Raw genomic sequence first — 20,211 nt, forward strand, 5'->3', positions numbered from 1 at the left:
AGATGGATGGAGATTCAGAGGAGGAGCAGGAGTCACCCGACACAGGGGAAGATGAAGATGGCGGAGACGAATCTGACTTGGTAACTTGACGTGTATTCTTCTCTTCCCACAGCTCAGCTTTGGCCACTGAGAGCACTCGTGTGTGTGCTGAGAGTCACAGGGTCCTGCCTGAAGGGAGAGTGGTGAAGGACGCCACTTAGAGTTGTAGCCCAGGAACAGGCAGGACAGCAGAAGGCCAGGCCTCCCTAGGGAAGGCTGTGGTTCCCTTTTTGGCCCTTTATACGGTGGAGAGTTGGGCTGCGCTGCTGCTGAGAGAGGAGCAGGTGAATTTGAGCTGTGTTGACATGGAGTCTTTTTTTTTTTTTCCCCCTTTAACCTGGCAGGTAGAACCTGAGGTTCATAGGAGCTGAGTAGGTTGTAAATAGGGAAATCCCTGGAATGGAGTCTCAGGAGTAGCCCATGTGTGAGTACTGAGTAGAGAAGATAAAGAGCTTAAAGCCTGAGGAAGAAGTTGTATGTGAGGGATAAAGTATTGGATCAAGAATTGAAGTGGGAAAAAGTGTCCCCTGGTGTCAGGCTGCTGTGGTGAAGGAGAGAGGACACTCACAGGAGCCCTGTGTTTGCCGAGGAAGCATTATTTTCTGGGGTATGATCACATGGTCCAGACATGAAAATGTTGTTCTGCAGTACTTTTTGAAGTTTTTTGAGAAGCATTTCTGTGTGAAAACATAGGTAAAGTGGGGAGTTGTTTGTAGCAAACAACCTGGACAACTGAAGATCTTCCTCAGCACCATTTTGCTGGGGTGATTGGGGTGACATCCAATCCATGGCTTAGGCAAGTGGACACATTTTTTTATATTGGGGGGGCTTGGCATGCTGTGCCATGTGGCACTACCAATGTGTCACCATAGTGTTCCTAGTGTCTTTATATATGTCCTTGGGAAGGATTGAGAAACCCATGGGCTCCCTTCACATGACCACTTCCCACTGTCTCCTAGCAGTAGAATTGGTGCTGTAGGTCAGTTGTGATTTGTGGTAATTAGATGTTTTTTCTACATTTGCAACATAGGAACAGATAATGTAACATCGAGCATTATAAATTGATTATACCTCTTTCTTGTTCTCCATATAGTATGTGCCTGTGTGGATTCTAGGGCATATTGAACATTGATTGTTTTTCCTTGAGCAAGATGAATGGATATGTGTAATGAAAAGTAGGTGACATAATGAACTTATTTACTTAGCCTTGAGTAGAAATTTCCAATTTTTTTTTTTTTTGCCATTGTTCCAAACTCAAATAAAACTTATAAATTCTGTTTTAGAAGCTGGGTGGTGGCGCACCCCTTTAATCCCAGCACTTGGGAGGCAGAGGCAGGTGAATCGCTGTGAGTTCGAGGCCAGCCTGGTTTACAAAGCAAGTTCAGGACAGCCAAGGATACACAGAGAGACCCTGTCTTAAATAAAATAAAATAAAATAAAATATTTTATTTTAGTTTTTTTGTCCTGTTGCCTCTAGAAGGATTGGACTTAAGTGAGATGTTTAAGAAGAGCATAGATATCTTTAGACTATAATCCCGAAACATGTCCAAAAGTGAAGTGGGTCTTTTAGAGGAAGAATCAAGGTATAGCAAGTACTTGAGTTCGAGGCGAACCACTCATAGTCTTTTTTGCTCGTAGGAGCTCTTCCTACTTTGCCTCTGATATGCTTGCCCTTTGGTTCTCCAGAGTTCTGAATCCAGTATCAAGAAGAAATTTCTCAAGAGGAGAGGGAAGACTGACAGCCCCTGGATCAAGCCTGCTCGGAAAAGGCGGCGGAGAAGTAGAAAGAAGCCAAGCGGCATGCTTGGTGAGCACAGTGGAGCTGGGGACCGCTACAGGTTATGCGGTGTGTCAGCAGGTTTCTGTGAAGGATTCCACTTGAAAACAGGGTCTCCTATAAAACTGTTTGAAATGGCTTTCTAGAGAAACTCAGTGATCCTCAGGTAGTTTCTTTCTAGCAAACCTAGTTGATTTGGCTTCATTAGTTAGTACTAAGCTAGCATGGGTAGTCTGCACTTTTTGCCTGGGTGGACAGTTCACATACCACATGAAAGAATGAAGTCTGGAGCCGGGCGTGGTAGCGCACACTTTTAATCCCAGCACTCAGGAGGCAAAGGCAGGTGGATCGCTGTGAGGTGGAAGCCAGCCTGGTCTACAAAGTGAGTCCAGGACAGCCAGGGCTGTTACACAGAGGACCTCTGTCTCGGAAAACCAAAAAGAAGAAGAAAAAGAAGAGGAAGGAAGGAAGGCTGTGTGGTCCCTGGTTGCCTCTGTGGCCTCAGTGGTTTGTGCCTCATTCATAGGCCTTAGCAGTAGTTTGTTCAGGTGAGTTCATGAAGATAAGAGGGACAAAGGGTTAGTGTGCCAAGTTCATTGTCTAGCTTGGTTGAGTTGTGCTTGCCACAAGATAGAATGTATTATAGTATAGAGCTCTCATCAGAATGAGTCAGCGTTGTCCTCACTCTCTGCGTCTCACTACTCCCGCTGCCCTGCAGAGCCTTGCCTCAGATCCTGCGGCCACCTTCCATGCCTAGGCAGCCCTTGATTTGATACTCAAGGATTTGATGCTGTCCTGCTGATAGGCTGGAACTTTATAGAATTCTGTGGGAACGGAATTGCTCAATGTGGACTTCTTTCCTGCTGTGGCTCCTTTGAGATAATTGTTTTGGGTACCTTCCTGTTGTATATGGCCAAAGCAGTTTGTATTGCTTCCTCCTGAGGAGTATATCAATGCTGAGAACTGCAGCAACAGTGTGGGACGCTGTCGTCTGTTAGTCATTTTCTTGTGTGTGGACCCTGGTCTCTGCTGGGTTAGGCTGCCAGAAAGGAAGTTGATCTGAATGTCTGTGTGCAGCTTCACATCGCTCTGACTGGCCTAGCTCAGTCACACACAGTGTGTTCAGGGCGTTGGGTCCTATTGTACGTCACTCACCTACAGCGTTTGGAGCTTAGATTCCCTGTCCCTGCTAATGCTTGTGCGGATCCATCTTTATAACTTCAGTTGGTTCCGGAGGGCACAGGAAAGCTTCTCATTAGCTTCAAGCTTGTTTTTTACCAGAGCAGTAATGAAATGGAGTATCTCACCTTGTGTGTATTTCATCTTGTGAAGTGTGCATTTGTGTCTTTCATTCACTTCTACAGTTAGGCCACTTAGCTCACTGAGTTAACTGTTTTACATGTTTACCTGGTCTGTGGCTTGCTTTTCCATTTTTCTAACAGTATATTTAGGTAAGAACTGCTAGCAAACATTTTTATTGAAGTCAAATTTATTAATTCTTTTCTTTGTGGTTCTTGCTTTTTTGCTCTAAGAAATCTTTGAGTAAACCAGGTTACGAAGATTTAGTCCTCATCTTCTTCAGCAGTTTTCAGGATTCACACAGATCCTTGGCACACTTAGATTATTTGCATGTATGAGGAAGATTCAGCTCCCTTATGTAGGCATGCAGTTGATCTGTTAAAGTGAGTTATACAAAATACTACATGTGTATGAGTGTTTGTCTATATATGTGTACTCGCCATGTACATGCCTGGTGACCCCTGAGGTCAGAAGACCCAGGTCTTCTGCAAAGGCAGCAGGTGGTGTTCACCACTGAGCTGGCTCTTCAGCTCCCAAATCAAATTCTTACCTGACTTATTGCTTTCAAATTTTTGTCAACAATGGTGTGTGGGTGGCTTTTCAGAGTTTCCTAATTTGTTCCATTAGTTAAAAAAAACAAAAAAAAAATTGCTTTTATTTTCATGTTACATAGGCAACTTTGTTCAGTTGTTTGTTTATCTTTTACTGACAGAAAAGGTGGTTAGTGGGCTAGTGCTTATAAGATGGCAAATGACATGGGGAGGACTCCGGAGACTTGTAGGGCTTGTGTGCCTTCCTGAGCACCCCATCTTCCCATTCATTTATGCTGCCATTTATTTCCACCTTTGAGATCAGAAAATCTATGGGGTTTTCAGTGTTGGCTTTCACAAATGTTTGTGGATCCAAGGCTAAAAGATACTTTCAGGTCTTAGCCATTTTGGAGTCAAAGTGAAAATTGCATACTTAAATATTTACTGTATAATGTGAATTTTATTGTGTTATATAAAATGTTTAAAGTTTCAAGAGGCTATTCATGTTCTTGAAATTTCTTGTCTAAGCTCTTGGTACAGAATGTAGTTTGAATTAAAAGATGTTGGTACCTTACCTCTGTATTAATGATTCACTTATTTCTAGTGATTTACATAATGTTGCACACTAATATTCATCTGCCCTTTGCCAATGTTAGGTAGTATATAACAGAAGCACACTTTGTAGTATTATTCCTCATGAGATGTCTTTATGGTTGGAAATACTCTTCTCTGTATAGGCTATTCTGCAAAGTATGGACAGGCTGTTCACCCTTGTCCCCATGTACCTACTACATAATCTACAGAACAAGCTTTGGAATTAGCCCTCTTTGTATCCATCCATCTTGACATGTTTAGGTATCATTGCTTGTTAGTGAGTGGTATGCTTGATATACTACCATGTCTGATGGGCTAGATGTCCTGTATCCCAGGGCATCATCAGGTGTGGCCTGAAACAGCAGGAAAGTTGGCATCATCACAGGCACAGATTTCTACATGGTTAGGTTCTTTCATACTTGCAAATTAAGCATTTTTGTCTTTCAAGCAATTTATGAAAATTTATCACTTTTTCTTTTTTTTTTTTTTTTGGAGATATGGTCTTACCATGTATTTATCCTTTAGAGATCCTGCTGTCATTGTCTTCCCAAGTGCTAGGATTAAAGACATGTACTGCAAGTCCTCGTTCATTCATAATATTAATTTTTCTCTTTAATTCCAATAGCAGTCAGATCTCTGAGTATTTTTTTATTAAAGATTTATTATTTATTTTTATCTTATGTATGAGAGTGCTCTACACCTGCACACCAGAAGGGGGCATCAGATCACATTATAGATGGTTGTGAGCCACCATGGTAGGTGCTGGGAATTGAACTCAGGACCTCTGGAAGAGCAGTCAGTGCTCCTAACTGCTGAGCCATCTTTCCAGCCTCCCATTTATCACATTTTTATTTATTTTCTTGATTATTTTAACAGTTTTTATTTAGCAGATCTGGATGTAAGATGTATTAATTGGACCTGAAGAGGTGGCTAAGTAGTTAAAAACAATGGATGCTCTTCCAGAGGACCAGAGTTTAATTTCTAGTATCCACATATTGGCTTATAACTGTTTATAATTCCAGTTTCAGGGCTTTTGCCGCCCTCTTCTGATCTCAGAGGGTGCCATATGTAAATATGGGGCATGTACATACGTAAATGCAAAACATTGATAAGCCTAAAATGATTAAATAAATCTAGTAGGGGCTGGAGAGATGGCTCAGAGGTTAAGAGCACTGCCTGCTCTTCCAAAGGTCTTGAGTTCAATCCCCAGCAACCACATGATGGCTCACAACCATCTATAATGAAATCTTACGTTTTCTTCTGGTGTGTAAGCGTAACATGCAGGTAGAACGCTGTAACATGTTAAAAAATAAATCTTAAAAAAAAAAAAAAAAAAAGAAGTAACATGTTGATGGTTGGTTTTGAGGTGGTGGTATAATCTCATTCTGTACCCCAGGGGAGCCTAGAATTCATTATGTACCCCATGCTGGCCTCGTTCTCCTAAGTGTTAGGGTTAGAAGTGTGAGCCACAGTACCTGGCTTTTTCAGTTTTTCTTGGTCACCGCCACCCACCCCCTCTTTTTTTTTTTTGAAACTGGGTATACATGGAAAATTAACAAAATAATGTATAGGAAATTAAATGATACTAGAAACTGAAGTAGCCCCGGTAGAGTTATTTAAATTTATCAGAGATCATTAGTTCTTTTCCTGGGAACTGGCCTCTTAATTAGAATGTTGTTGGTGTGTGTGTGTGTGTGTGTGTGTGTGTGTGTGTGTGTGTGTGTGTGTGTGTGTAAGTTGGAGGACAGTTTATAGGAGTTGATTCTTTTCAACATGTGAGTTCTGTGGACTGAACTCAGGTCGTTGAACTTGACTGCAAGCACTGTTACCTGTGGAGCCACCTCTCCAGTCTTCCTGGAACGTTCTGGATATAGCTACTGGGCAGTTTTGATGATGTATGTGTTCTGTGTATAGGTTCCGAAGCTTGTAAGTCATCTCCAGGAAGCATGGAACAGGCAGCTCTGGGAGACAGCGCTGGGTATATGGAAGTTTCTCTGGATTCCCTGGATCTCCGTGTCAGAGGAATTCTGTCTTCCCAGACGGAAAATGAAGGTTGGTGTTGGAGTATGTCTACACCATCTTGCTTGTTTGCTGGCCTGGTTCTCTGTGTTAGCCTGATGCCCCCTGGTGGATAATAATGGCCAATTTGATAAAGCTATTTAAAACATGATGCAAATATATTTGCCAGGTCACTGACTGCTCAGATGAGAAACAGAAAGTGTGAGAGCCCTCTAAGAGCAAAGTAGCAGATGCCTTATGCCAAATTTGGGGTGTTAGTAGTTATGTTTTACCATGTTCTCCCAATTGTGAGCTACACCATTTGCGTACAGAGTCCTTGACAAAGAAATGCCACCCTTCACTGATGTAATGGACTATATATTTTGTGCAGTGTGTTTTTGAATGATCTTTGATTTTTAGCTCTGATTGGTTGTGGCTTGTCTTCTGGCTTCTACTGAGCTCACCTTGCTCCTGCGTGTTTGCAGTAAAGTAAAGCCTCCAGTCACAGATGCAGTTGTATCTTCCATTGTGTCTGAGTCACTGTGGCTTGTTCTCAGTTTTTTCTGCCTGCTCCCCTCTCTTTAAATTACTTAAAAACCTTCCAGCAGTGAAAACTAAATAATGTTATTTAAAAATCTTTGTGAAACAATTAGTTTGAAGGGGAAACATATGTAAGTCCCCACAGCTGTTCACATTTGGTTCAGGTTTTGAAATCATAGAGTTATATTATTTATTGTAGGGATTTAATGATAAACGACAAATACATAGCTTTTTAAGAATTTGAACACTTAGGAAGCTGTGATTTACTTTTGTAATTTAGTAACATAGGAAACCACATGAATCTTGGGTTTGTTCAAAGAATGATACTATTTTCTTCTCGCAAGTAGAAAACAAAGCTTTCCTTTTTCCTCTTTCTTTCTTTCTTTCTTTCTTTCTTTCTTTCTTTCTTTCGTGTGTGTGTTTGGTTTTTTCAAGACAGGGTTTCTTTGTGTAGCCTTGGCTGTTCTGGACTCACTTTGTAGACCAGGCTGGCCTCGAACTCAGAGATCTGCCTGCCTCTGCCTCCTGAGTGCTAGGATTAAAGGTGTGTGCCACTATACCTGGCTGGAGCACAAAGTTTTTCAAATCTCATAAAGCCCTTTTGTACGTAGCCTGTGCTTCCTTTCTAAGTTAAATAGGACCATGTTTTAAATATTCTAAACTTCAAGATTTGGAAGAATAGAAATTTTAATTGTAGTCAGGAAACAGTGCTTTATCAAGTCAACCTCAGTACTGTACAGCAGAATCCTGTCTGTTGCAGGCCAGATTGTGATGGAATTTAGGGGGCCGACTGTGTAAAGATGTGCTGAGAAGTGCAGCTGTAAAGGCTGAAGCATGGAAACAGGACTAGAATGGTTGCATCCAAGTTACCGAGGTGGGCTGGGCAGGGAGCCAGTTTCCTTTGGGTTTTATGGTATTTTTATAGATTAACCTACCTGTGGTTGATCAGTGATCGGTTGTATACAGCAAACGTGCTTGTGACTTACCTTGATACAAAGCAGCGCTGCCTGCTTGCCTTCATTTTTAAAGTATGGAACTGGGATACCTGAAGGTAGGTAGAAGGAGAGCTGATACGCAGACAGGTTTCTTGGGGATTTGCTGAGGCTGATCAGTGGATTCAGGACAGTCTAGCCTTGAGCTGAGGAGCTTAGTGAATATTTGAAATCATTGTTTGCATTTTTCACTATCTTTGCTTGCAGGTGTGCAAAGCTTGGGGAAAGACAGGTGAAAAGGATACTGGCAATATGGGTCATCAGGGGAGCCCAAGCTCAGATGAGAGATTCTGTACATTTTCTGCTGATGAGGTGGTGGGAGGTAGGAAAATGGAACCAATAAATGGTGTGGACCAAAGTCTCATGCAGTAGCCAGCTTTATTCAGAGCATCAGACAGTTTATCCTCTGAGAGTTGAGAGGAGTCACTTGAGTAAAGTGTACAGTCACAAAGGCAGGCCGTGTGTGTATCACTTGTATCAGGTGAGCCACATGCTCCATAGAGGCTTATAAACAAAAAACAACAGTCAGTTGTAATGGATGATCTGAGGTAAACACATTTCTGCCTGCTACTCCCAGAAGCAGCACAAAAGCACATTCCAAGGAACAGTTCTTTGGTTTTTTGTTTTTTTTTTTTTTAAAGAAACTGGGACTACTGGACTCTTGCCTTGTTTACTTGGAGTTTTCTCATAAGCACTCAGAAATCTCACACAACTCCATTCTTGAGCTGTGTTCCAACAGTGTACAAGCATGAAACTTGTGTCAGGTTTTTCGTTTGATGCCTCAGTAGTTTTTCAGTTCTAGAGAGTGAAGGCCATCTATGCAGGTGTATGTGTTCTGACAGTGCTGCCCAGAAATGTGCATGTGGTCGGTGTGTCAGGAGGTGACCACTTCTTTTTGTATTTGTGTCTATTCCCTTAGTTATACCAAGTTACTGAGCAGGAAGTCCTCACAAGCTCATTTTATATTTTCAATGATTCTGATTTGAGTTTTGCTTTTGATTTTCTAATCTTTTCCGTGTGGGGGATGTCAGGCAGCTAGATTTCTATTTACCAGCTCCTTTTTCCCACCGAGGTTTGTGGCTCAAACTATCCCTTCTTTTATTTGAGACACTGTCTCATTTAGCCTAGCATGGCCTTAACGTCACGGTGTTGTTGTTGTCGGGTTGGCCTTGAATTTCTGATGTTTTTGCTTCTATCTCCTGAATGCTGTGATTACAGGCATGTGCTGGTGCATTCATTATATCCAGTACTGAAGATCCAACCCATGACTTGGTGTGTGCTAGGTGAACACTCTGCCAACTGAGCTACATCTTCAGTCTTGCCCATCACTTACTGGGACCAGACGGGCTGGGTGGTGGCGGCGCACGCCTTTAATCTCAGCACCCAGGGAGGCAGAGGCAGGCGGATCTGTGAGTTCCAGCCTGATCTACAGATGGAGTCCAGGACAGCCGGAGTTAAACAGAGAAACTCTGTCTTGAAAACAACAAGGCAAAACAAAAACAAAGAAGAGTCCAGAGGTGAACCCTGGATTCAGCAGAACATTGCTAGAGACCGGCTGAGGCACTGTGTGTGTATGGAGAGTTTTGAGTACCTTGTAGACCAGGCAGCTCCAAATCAGAAGCAGTTCAGGGCTTTTGGAGGGATTTCAGGGAAGGCTTGTGTTGAGCAAATTGTGTTGAACTTATTTGCAATAGTTGTGTTCTGTTGATAAGTCTCCTGATAAATCACTTGGCTGGTTCTGAGTGGTTAACTGTTTTCATTTTTCTGTAATCCAGGCATTCAGAAGAAATAGCTCAAATTTGGTTTTCATGAAATGAGCAAAGTCTCTACTGGCTTGAGGTGTTCAGAGTTCTTTGGGTTTGGTCTCAATGAGAGTTGCTTTAATAATCATTTTATTTTATTTTAATTAATCAATTAATTAATATTTGAGACAGGGTTTAACGATGTAACATGGGTGGCTTAGAACTTGATATATAGTTCAGGCTGGCCTAGAACTTATAGAGATCTTTCTGTCTCTCTCAAGAGCTGGGATTAAAGGGCTACCTTGTCAGATCCTCATTTGTTTTTAGGTGTGAATATTAGTTGATTATTTTTAGGGTTGCAATACTGTTTCAAACTCAGTTCACCTCTTACCTCTGCTGTTGCACAAGAGGACATGGTCTGCTCCAGTGTCCTGTGCAAGCAGCAATCCCTGAAGCTCCTAGTCAGACTCATGAAGCATGTTAATTCTGGGAGTGGATGAGCTCAGCTTTGCAGTGCAGAAACTTTGCCTGAATCTCAAGGCTTTTGTTTTTCATTGTGATATTAAGCACTTGTTATTATGAACATTTTTTACTATCTATTTGTCTGTCTGTCTGTCTATCATATGTCATGTGTTTAGGCATGTAGGCCATGACATGCATGTGTGGAGGTTAAAAGACAACTTTTAGTACTTCTTTTCTTCCACCATGTGGGTCCTGGGGATTGAACTTGGGTATGTAGACTTGGTAGCAAGCATCTGAACTCACCAAGCCATCTCACTGGCCCCACTTTTGTTTTCCTTCTTCAGCCTATTGTGTGGATTCTTTGGTTGGTGAATAATATTCTAGGTAACAAGCTTTTATTAAAGCCTTCTACGTGGAAAAATTTTTTATGGGTATAATTTAGAACCAAATGAGGAAAATGATATCTCAGCATATAGTGAATTCTTTTCTTTCTTGAAAACTGGATTTAGGAATTGCTGGTGAACATGCAACCTGACCTCTGGCATGGACCTATAAATATAAATTACTAAGTAGTTTTGGAGAACTTAGTAGCTGGTGTGTTTGTGGGTGTCTCACTTACCATGTAGCATGTTACAGAAGAATATGTGAACACTTGGCCACTGAGCAGTGCTGATGTGTAATTTCAGTACATACAAGATCACTGTAAAGACTGTAATTGATTGTTCTCTGGACAACCCTTTGTAGGTCAGGGTTGCTTGAGCTGATGTGTCTGTGTGACTTAGGGCTGGCCAATGGTCCGGATGTGCTGGAGACGGATGGCCTCCAGGAAGTGCCTCTCTGCAGCTGCCGCATGGAAACCCCCAAGAGCCGAGAGATCAGCACCCTGGCCAACAACCAGTGCATGGCCACTGAGAGCGTGGATCACGAAGTAAGCATGTTCGTTTTTCCTTAAAATGGCAACAAGAACTGTCGTACTTCAGAATCACAGACTGTCCTGTTAAGCCCCAGTCAGTAGTGTCAATAACCAGGGAACCTACACAATTTGTTTTGTTTGTTTTGTTTTTAAAACAACAACAAAATAAGGAAAATGGGGCTGGGGAGATGGCTCAGTGGTAGTCAGCACATGCTGCTCTTAGAGAAGACCCAAGTTTGGTTCCCAGCGTCCACACCGAGTGGCTTACAACCTCCTGTAACTCTAGCCTAGGGGACTCACTTGTCCTCTTCTGGTTTCTGTGGTCAGATTCATTCTTATACATCCAACCCCTTTCTCATACATACAAATAAAAATAAAATCCCTTAAAAAAAAAGAAAGTGTACTACAAACTGTGCTTAAATGAATGTGGCATATTTCACGATCATACTTTTATAAAAGTTTTTTGTTTTTGTTTGTTTTTTAAACCACCTTGCTATATTTACTAAGAAGTGAATAGATTGAGACAGAGAGCTGCGGCAGTGTGCCCCTTCCTGGGACAGGCTCGGCCTAGTGTGCCTAGCACCCATGAGCTAGGGTTACTTCACCTTTCTTGCTGTGTCTGACATAGACTTGGGAGGATTCATGACCCCTTCACTCTTGCTCCTTCTGAGTTGGAAGAAGGCAAGCAAGCAATGTGCAGAGACATTGCTTTTTCTAACAGGCTCTCTATTTTTGGCAATTTTTTTTCTTCAGCTTATCATAATATTTGGCTGCTGGTAAACAAAGCAGGGGTAGGGGTAGGGTGGGCAGTGGGCAGGAAGCTTGTTACACTGGTGCTGTTTGCTGTGACATGCTCCTTGGAGCACTCTGTCTGATTGCATTTCTGTTCTCTGGGAGAAGGTCTGGGTGCTTTAGTTCCACCTACTTTTTATTGTGTGCCGATGACTGTCATTCCACTAAGGTTTCTGGGCCATTTGATCTTTGGGACCTTTCTGACTAAGTAATTGAGTTTTAACTGTTAGTATTTCACAGTAGAAGGAGTGTAGCATGTTTCTAGTGTGTAGGGTATGGCCCTGAGATTTCATACTCTTCATACAAACCCCTGCACATAGGTGAAGGCAGCCCTGAGCTCCCCACATTACTGGACTTGGGCAGTTAATGGGAAGACCTAGTGTGTCTCTGGTTGGTGCTGAGTCAGCTGGTTGTGGGCTGATTCCACTAGAGACTTGCCTAGCTGCTCTTGTTCCAAGTACCTAGTAATTCAGCCAAAGTTTTTGTCTCGGTGGAATTGGCTGGTGTTTTGAGTTTTTCTTTTCTTTTTTGGTTTTTTTGAGACAGGGTTTCTCTGTGTAGTCCTGGCTGTCCTGGTCTCTCTTTGTAGACCAGGCTGGCCTCGAACTCACAGAGATCCACCTGCTTCTGCCTCCCAAGTGCTGGGATTAAAGACATGTGACACCACTGCCTGGCTTGAGTGTTGCTTTTCTGAAAGCTCTAACTTTTGCTATGTTCTGGTCCAAGGACCACACTTTGAAATTACTAGTTCTCTTCACGTGGGTGTTGGGGAAGATCCAGTGAAATCTTGTCTCAATTTCAGAGTTCATTTGCTTTAAATGTAATGTGTACATATCTATGTCCTAGGCTTGTTGGCCTTTTAACTTTTTTCCCCTTCTTATTGGACTAAACAATTCATTTGTTGTTTCCACTATTTTTGGTATCTTTGTATACAAAGATCTTTAAAGATTTTATTTATTTTATGTGTATGAGTGTTTTGCCTGTGTAACTCATGTGTATTCCTGGTGCTCACAGATGCCAGAAGCTGGTGTCAGATCCTCTGGGATTGGAATTAAAGATGGTTGTGATGTGAGTGCTGAGAATTGAGCCTGGGTTCCCTGGGAGAGCAGCCATTACCCTTAACTGCTTCGCTGTTTCCTTAGCCCCTTTTAAAGGAGATATTGAGTGTTTTCTTTGCCATCTTTCCACTAATTTTTTGTGCCACTAACCTATAGGGAAATGAATCTCAGATACTGATTTTAGTTGATGGCCTTTTTTTTTAATGCTGTTTAAGTCATTCCCCTTAGTATTTGTTGCTTGAAAACCAAATATGAAGACATGCGTAGATTTAAGGCTTAAGAGTTATCTGATTTAACCTTGGTGAGGAGGGCATGCAACAAGGCAAGAGTGATGGGGTTTCCATGGCCACTTCTGCCCTTTATCAGGCTTTTGTTATAGGTTTTAACTCTTGATTGATTACTATGTTCATTACTTCATATCAAGTTCAATTTTGTATTTTTATTGGTTTCCTCTGCCATCACTGGGTAGAGTCCTTTGGTACAAATGAGAGCTCACTCATCTGCTGGAGTGGTGTGGTGTTCCTGAAATATATTTCACATTGTGAAGGCAGGACTCAGCTCCAGCTTCTCCTAGAACAGGGCGTGTGCTTTGGCTTTGGGTACAATTTGCTTCTCATTTTCTCCTCCCCAATTTCTACAGCATTCTTAGAAACTCATGTTTTTCTTCATATGATATTTGTTATAAATTGTTCTGTTATAAAATTATATCTGGATCCCATAACCACACCATTTCAGGCAACCTCTGGTTGAACTGTCAAGTCGTAGAAACAGCTGCTTCCCAGGCTGCTTGGGGTTGCAAGTTCCTTTTGTCTAGTTCCTTCACTGAAGTTGCAGTTCAGCAGATCTCTCAATTTCTTGACAGAATTGCAAAAGCCAGATCAGCCCAATTTCTTTGCAAGGCTGTGGGAAGGCTATGTCTAGTCTGAACACGAGATTGATGCTTTTCATGGTTGTTAGCAGTGGTACCTGATGTCTGTCTTGATCATGCGTTGGAGGTTTCAAAGTGGTGCTGTAGTTCTTCATGGATTCACTGGATGAAATAATCTCATCTGCTTCTTTGCCTAGTTGCCTGCCTCTTGAGGCAAGTCAGCACAGATGTGAGATTCTTTACCTGTGTCTAATGCCCTGAGACACTAAATTGTTTTCCCCCAGATTCTGAAGTTAACTTGTTCTCCGTTTACAATATTATTATGAACTGTTTGGTCAGTATAATTTTTTGTATTGTTATAAAGCTCAGATGGTCTTACTCTTAACTCATGTCAAAACACATCAAAGGTTTTGTGAATTGTATGCATTTGAAAGACCAGAACCACTGGTCGGAGGTCTGTCTATTTTGTTGTTGATGTTGTAGAGTTCTGCAAAAGTGAAGGAGCCATGCAGAATACAAGCACACAACTTTATGCTAATGTAACTCTGCTGAATGTTTGATAATGGAGTTAGGACAGGCAGAGAAGTGAACTGCGAAGAGGTGAGAATGAAAACTCAGCTCAGTTTGACCTGATCAGTTTTGGATCAAACTTCTAGAGAGTCTGATGCCAGGAGTGTGTTGTGAGCATGTTTAAACACAGTATAGTTTGTGAAAAGTTTCCTGGTATAACACACTCCCTTTTGCACAAGGAAACATAATAACATTGAAATTTAACTCAGTGTACATGTTACTTTGTCCAAAAAGATGGACTCTAGACATGGGCTACCTGTGCTAACTTAAGGGCCTAAGGTAGGATCTAGCCAGGTCTCAGGCTTACAGAGCGCATAGCGATCATTTGAGCTGTTAGCCACTCCTGGTCCTGGTTGTGGGAGCTGGAAGGGTCATTTAGACTATTAGTTATTTCTAGTCCTAACTGTGAGAGCTTGGGGAGCCCCTGACTGTATATTTAGATTACTAGCCAACCTCTAGTCCTCCTTATAGGAGCTTGACATGGCCTGGCCTAACAGATAATGCAGATTACCAGGTAGTTTAATCACATCTTAATTCCCACCCTTCTGGAAAAGCAGGTTATATGTCTCTCCCTTTGAAAGGACAATCCTGCTGCCTAATATTCTAGCTTTCCCTGGTGATGTGTGGGCACAGGGATCTTTGTTTTCCAAACAGTTCAAGATTCTGCATTACATTAGGTCTTTAAGAAAATACCACATGGGCAAGTCTCTTAAGAACCACCGTGCAGTTTGCATGGGTCTGCCTTTCTGTGGCTAGAAACAGAAAGGCATAACTTTATCTTTTTCTGTCTCTTTCAGATGCTGGCTAGAAGTGAAATAACTCTTTTTCTGATACTTCCTTACTCTTTCTCTAAAACCTTTATTCCTTTCATGTAGCTGCTCATCTGCTGTGTGTCTGACCTCTCCCTCAGATTAAATGGCATAGATTTGTTTCCCTTTTTCCTCCAGGTGGACAGATTGTGAGATTTTACAGCTTTCTTACCCTGTCTTTTTTTCCCCCCCTAATTAAATTATCCTTAAGCTTAAAAAAAAAAAAGTACAAGTAAAAAGAAACTGCATGTGTCAAACTGTTTATGGTGGGGAAAAAAAACTGTTTATGGTGGAACACACCTATAATTTGATGTAGTATCAGGAAATATTATCCACAATTTCAGATCTTGACTGTGGAAGTAGATGTAAGCCTCTACCACCTTTAATTAAATAACATACTAAAGAGTTTTGTAGCAATAGAGAACAATGCCATTCATTAAAATTCTGTTTTGAAAATTTTCGGCTTTTTACCTGATAGGTTTATTGCTATATTAAGATAAATTGAAGGCCAGTGTGAGGGCTCAGTGGGTAAAGGCACTTGATGCCCAAGCTTAAGGACTTGAGTTCAATGCCTGGAATCCATGTAGAAGTTGGAAGGAGAAGACCAACCCCACAAAGTTGTTGCCTGGCCTCTACAGGCTGTGATACCCAGCCCTCCTGTTATGTCTTTCCCTCCTTCCTGCTTCCTTCCTTTCCTCCCTCCCTCCCTCAGGCCCCCTCCCCCATGTTTTCCTCCCTCCTTCTTTCCTCTCTCCAACCCCCCTCAAGCTTTTGGGGAATTATTACTATTCTTGTTGAGTATGTGGGTTGTCTTAAGGTCATGGGTGATCTATGGTATATGAATGATACACTTTAGCTTTTAATGAAGAAAACATTGTAATTTCACATATAAATAGTCTTGTGGAAAAGTTAAAGTGGACTGCTTAGGTAAGAATGTTAGGAATTTTAAAATGTAGATATGGGCTTATATGTACTTCAGTATCTTTTTTTATTTTTTAAGCTATGAAGCTGTTTAATTAGGTCCTTAGCAACTTAGAATACCAATTTATGAGAATACATCCCATTTGTCAGGGAGAACTGAGATCGCTGGTTGCCCTGTGGCTCAGGAACAGCTTTGATCTTTGGTAAAATCTTTGAGTCCACAGTTTTCTGATCATCCTTGCGCTGCTCTGTAATCTCCTATTTCTCCTCTTTGTCAAGGATCTCGATCTCGCTCTCCTGGTGCATGGGCTTTAGCAGCTGCTGCTGCTTCTTGAAGTACGCATCAGTCAGGTGTTTCGGGACTTTAACCTCGTCGATAACAACGTTTGTAGATGTGGTGAGACAAACTTCTGGTGTGCTCGCCACAGAGGAACTGTTGAGGGCAAAAGGTCCAATCTCAAGCCGCTTCACAGCTACTTCTAGAAAACCACTCTTGCTGCTGTGGTGTCCAGTGAGGATGATCTGGACGGTCTCAGGAGTGATGCTGGCATGCAGCTGTCTCACGTGCTGGCTGAAGGGCTTTTGCCATGGCTTAGCAGCTTCCGAGGCAGTAGGATAATACCTAGGCATTTTTTGAAGCTTCCCCACCTAGATACCATTATTTTGTCACCACAGACTGCCTTCCTTCTCTTCCCCTTTTTCTTTTTCTTTTCAACCCTGTACTTTTGTATAAGGTCTTTCTGGACTACACTGCAGATCAGGAGCACCTGCCGATCCTCTAACCAGGACAGGGTCTGGCTGCAGTAGGCTTCCCCTTCTTGGGCTTCTTAACCTTGACGTCGCCCTTTTTAGCTGCACCAGCACCAGGGCACCAGGGTGGCGGCAGCACCAGCCTTCTTAGCTACAGGCTTCTTCTCCTTTCTGTCAGGCTTCTCAGTTTTTTCACCCACCATCTTGCAAGACGGGGAAGCCAGTATCGATGGCTATTTATGTATTTTTAAATATAGGTTGTTCTGTCTACATGTACACCTATATGCCGGAAGAAGGCACCAGATCTCTTTATGGATGGCTGTGAACCACCATGTGGTTGCTGGGAATTGAACTCAGGACCTCAGGAAGAGGAGCCAGTGTTCTTAACTGCTGAGCCTTCTCACTCGCCCTTTAGTATCCATTCTTAAAGCTTTCATTAATAAAATAAGAAGCACACTGAAGCTAATAGGACTTTTGTAGCAACAGGCGCGCAAGAGGAGGAGATGGGCCCTTGCCTATTCCTGTCACAAACCTGATTTTCCCTAAGGAATGCGCTACGACTTCTGATTCTAGCACTTCATCCTTCCTCCAGGAAGATGGTTTTGAGTCATCTCTGCTTGCAGTTGTCAGTACCTGTTTACTTTCTACCTTGTGAGGCAGCAGGTTACTCCAGTCCATGTTTTGGCTCTTTCTGCTCTTTTCCCTATAAAACTGAGGCTGCCTCATTACTGACGTAGTTGTACTCTCCATGTTCGTTCTCTTCTTTTTCTTAACCCTAAGAAAGTTGTATCGCGAATCCTTTCAAGGAGCCATTTCATCAGCGTCCATGTAGCCCCAACTGTGTTTCCATTCCCATTGCAGAAGCTGTACAAAATCACCTTTATCATTCTATGACCATACAAATAATTCAAGCTCTTTATAAAACAATTCAAATACTAAATGCATGGATGAAATCTCATATCCCAAAATTAGTGAATTGTTTTTAGCATCTTTTTGTGTATACCTGTGTCTGTACTATTTCACATTATCTTTTTAAATAACCTCACCCCTCCTTCTCCAATCACTATCTGTAAAGAACTCATGTCCACAGTCCTGACCAAGAGTTCTGGAGAATCATTGGTGGTGGGGTGGTGGGGCCTCACAGTGGCTGTTTCAAGATGCATGGCCTGGCTTTCCCCATTCTGAGTTTTATACTGTAGACCTACTTGTAAAGGCGGCTTTACGAGGATCCTGCTCTGATTCTAACATAGTGTGGATAGGCATCAGCAGAGCACTTGTTGTCTGTCCGGTCTTGCTTCTTGTTTCTGCAGAGGGGCTCTTTGGGGGTGCTCCTTGGCATACTTAGGCAAATTTCAGATAGTCTTAGGAACAGATGCATTTGGGAGCTTTTTGATTTGTTTTCAGATTGCTTGTTGTTTAGAAACTTTGCAGAACTCAGGCCTAGGTCCTTTCTGTAGCTCCTGTGGCTACTGGTGTATATGTACAGCCCAGCTGAATGATAGTGCACCAACAGAGCAGAGACGTGGTGGAGGCTATGTCATATTTGTTTAATTATTAGGATATGTGAATGTTTACTGTTAGTGGGGGGGCATCTATTAGTAGTCTTTTATGAATTAACACTCATTTTTTTTTCTCCTTTTGGGGTGTTTTTTTGTCTTACTGGCTGTCTGAGAAGCTTCATATAGTGAACCCGTACTCTTGTCTGGCCTGGTATGTAGGAGCATTTCATAGAGTCTTGAGTCCTGAGTCTTGGCTTTCTTAGTACTTTCTGTGCTTGTATCCCTCAGGCATATCAGGAGTCAGTGCTCCGTTTCTGTCATCTCAGCTTTGGTTCTGTGTTTAGGGGACTCAGCTGGATCACTTGGGACTCACTGTACTGTATCCCCCTGGCCACTCGTGATGGCCTTGGCCTTCTTACTTAGGGTCATTGTCTAGCTCTCTTCTCATCCTCCTGTGCTCCTGGATGTATGCCTAAGCCGAGGCCTTGATTCTCTGGTCACCACCTCTGAATGTGGTTACCAGCTGTCATCATCCCTGGGCTGTGCAACAGAGAGGGACTTTCTTTTTCAGGTGGTTAGGGCTAGTAGTTGTGTGATAGGTACTTCCTAAGCTTAGATTCATGAATCTAGGCTTGCCTCTGAAAGCTCATATCTGCTGAGACTTTCCCATATGTCTGGTGCTTTCCATTGCCCAGTGGGTAGGAAAGCTGTTCCCTCACAGCTCTGTCACTGACGCCTGGTCTTGTGTGCTTGCAGTTGGGCCGGTGTACAAACAGCGTGGTCAAGTATGAGCTGATGCGCCCATCCAACAAAGCACCTCTCTTGGTGCTGTGTGAAGACCATCGGGGTCGTATGGTGAAGCACCAGTGCTGTCCTGGCTGCGGCTACTTCTGCACTGCGGTAAGAGCCCAGCCCGCCTGCCGGGCCTTGAGTCCTCCGCAGAGACTCATTCCAGCATTCTAGCTCACATGGGGCCTATTCCGTAGCCCTCCACCATAGTTCTTGAGCTTACGGTAGTCACGTGACCTGGTGCCCTCAGGTCCCCTTGCTGTGTTCTTAGGTTTCTGTCTTGAGTCAGAGGAGGGCGTGCCTTCTCCCTCTGCTAATTCTCTATGCTGTCAGTTGTCACTGGTCTTGTCTTTGATGACTCTGTTGATGGAATATATATATCTATCCAGCAAACCCACGGGACAGGCTCCTTCTTACAGTGCCTCTGTGAGCGCCTCACCTACTTGTACCCTGGGATGTCCTGCTGCCCTCTGTGACCTCTTAGGCTAGGGACTTCTGCTCTGAGAGCTCAGTTTTGAATCCTGACCTGGTTTTTTTCTTTGCTTCCCTTTGTATGCTTCTGCTGAGAAATAGAGAGCTCCTGAATTCCATTGTCTCTCACTCTCTGCGAGAACAGCTGTTCTAATTGGTGATCTAGTTGGTATCTATTGAAATGGTCGCTTTGGCACTGTGATTCTATGCACCCATTGTACCATGTGGGCCTTCTAGACTACGTCTTGTACAGCTCTCTGGCTTGTTTAGAGTGGCCACAGTGTGAGGCCTCAGCTAGCTGCATCACTGGGGGGCTGAAGGTGGGTAGTGATGACAGTGAGGTAGCCTTTGGTGGCCTCTCTGCGCTTGGTGAGCTCTTTGTAAATTCAGTGTTTTTACTTCACTCCTGTTGGTCACCAGGCCATAACTGGACTTATATTTACCTGAGCCTCAATAGTTCTGTAGAGTTTTATGTCATTTTCTGAATGTTATTCTCAGTTAAAAAATTTTTTTTTCACCTTTGTTTTTCCAGGGTAACTTCATGGAATGCCAGCCTGAGAGCAGCATCTCTCACCGTTTCCATAAGGACTGTGCCTCTAGAGTCAACAATGCGAGTTACTGTCCCCATTGTGGGGAAGAGACTTCCAAGGCCAAAGAGGTGACCATAGCAAAAGCAGACACAACTTCCACAGTGACTCTGGCTCCTGGACAGGAGAAGAGTTTGGCTGCCGAGGGCAGGGCTGACACAACCACTGGCAGGTACTAAACAAAGTAGCTGTGGCCAAGCTTTGCACATAG

General features: G+C 42.8%; 1 protein-coding gene and 1 pseudogene across 17 annotated transcripts in view; one reads left to right on the top strand and one right to left on the bottom strand.

Annotated features, from left to right (window-relative positions):
- The window catches only part of EHMT1 (euchromatic histone lysine methyltransferase 1), a 134,154-nt gene that overhangs the window by 65,291 nt on the left and 48,652 nt on the right, over window positions 1–20,211 (top strand). For 14 of the 16 annotated variants that reach the window (XM_084798806.1, XM_084798817.1, XM_084798815.1 and 11 more), the window contains exons 7-12: window positions 3–80; window positions 1,726–1,846; window positions 6,154–6,291; window positions 10,756–10,901; window positions 18,910–19,053; window positions 19,946–20,172. In XM_084798806.1, coding sequence (XP_084654932.1) covers window positions 3–80; window positions 1,726–1,846; window positions 6,154–6,291; window positions 10,756–10,901; window positions 18,910–19,053; window positions 19,946–20,172 — 854 coding nt within the window. The remainder of the gene's footprint in view (window positions 1–2; window positions 81–1,725; window positions 1,847–6,153; window positions 6,292–10,755; window positions 10,902–18,909; window positions 19,054–19,945; window positions 20,173–20,211) is intronic. The other 2 variants (XM_084798821.1, XM_084798807.1) reach the window with 1 other exon arrangement.
- On the bottom strand, window positions 15,801–18,877 carry LOC311607189 (large ribosomal subunit protein eL6-like; annotated as a pseudogene). Its single transcript has one exon. The product of its transcript is annotated as a large ribosomal subunit protein eL6-like (transcript).

Source organism: Acomys minous (genome assembly GCF_964271855.1).
Source record: "Acomys minous genome assembly, chromosome: 10".
Lineage (NCBI taxonomy): Eukaryota > Metazoa > Chordata > Mammalia > Rodentia > Muridae > Acomys > Acomys minous.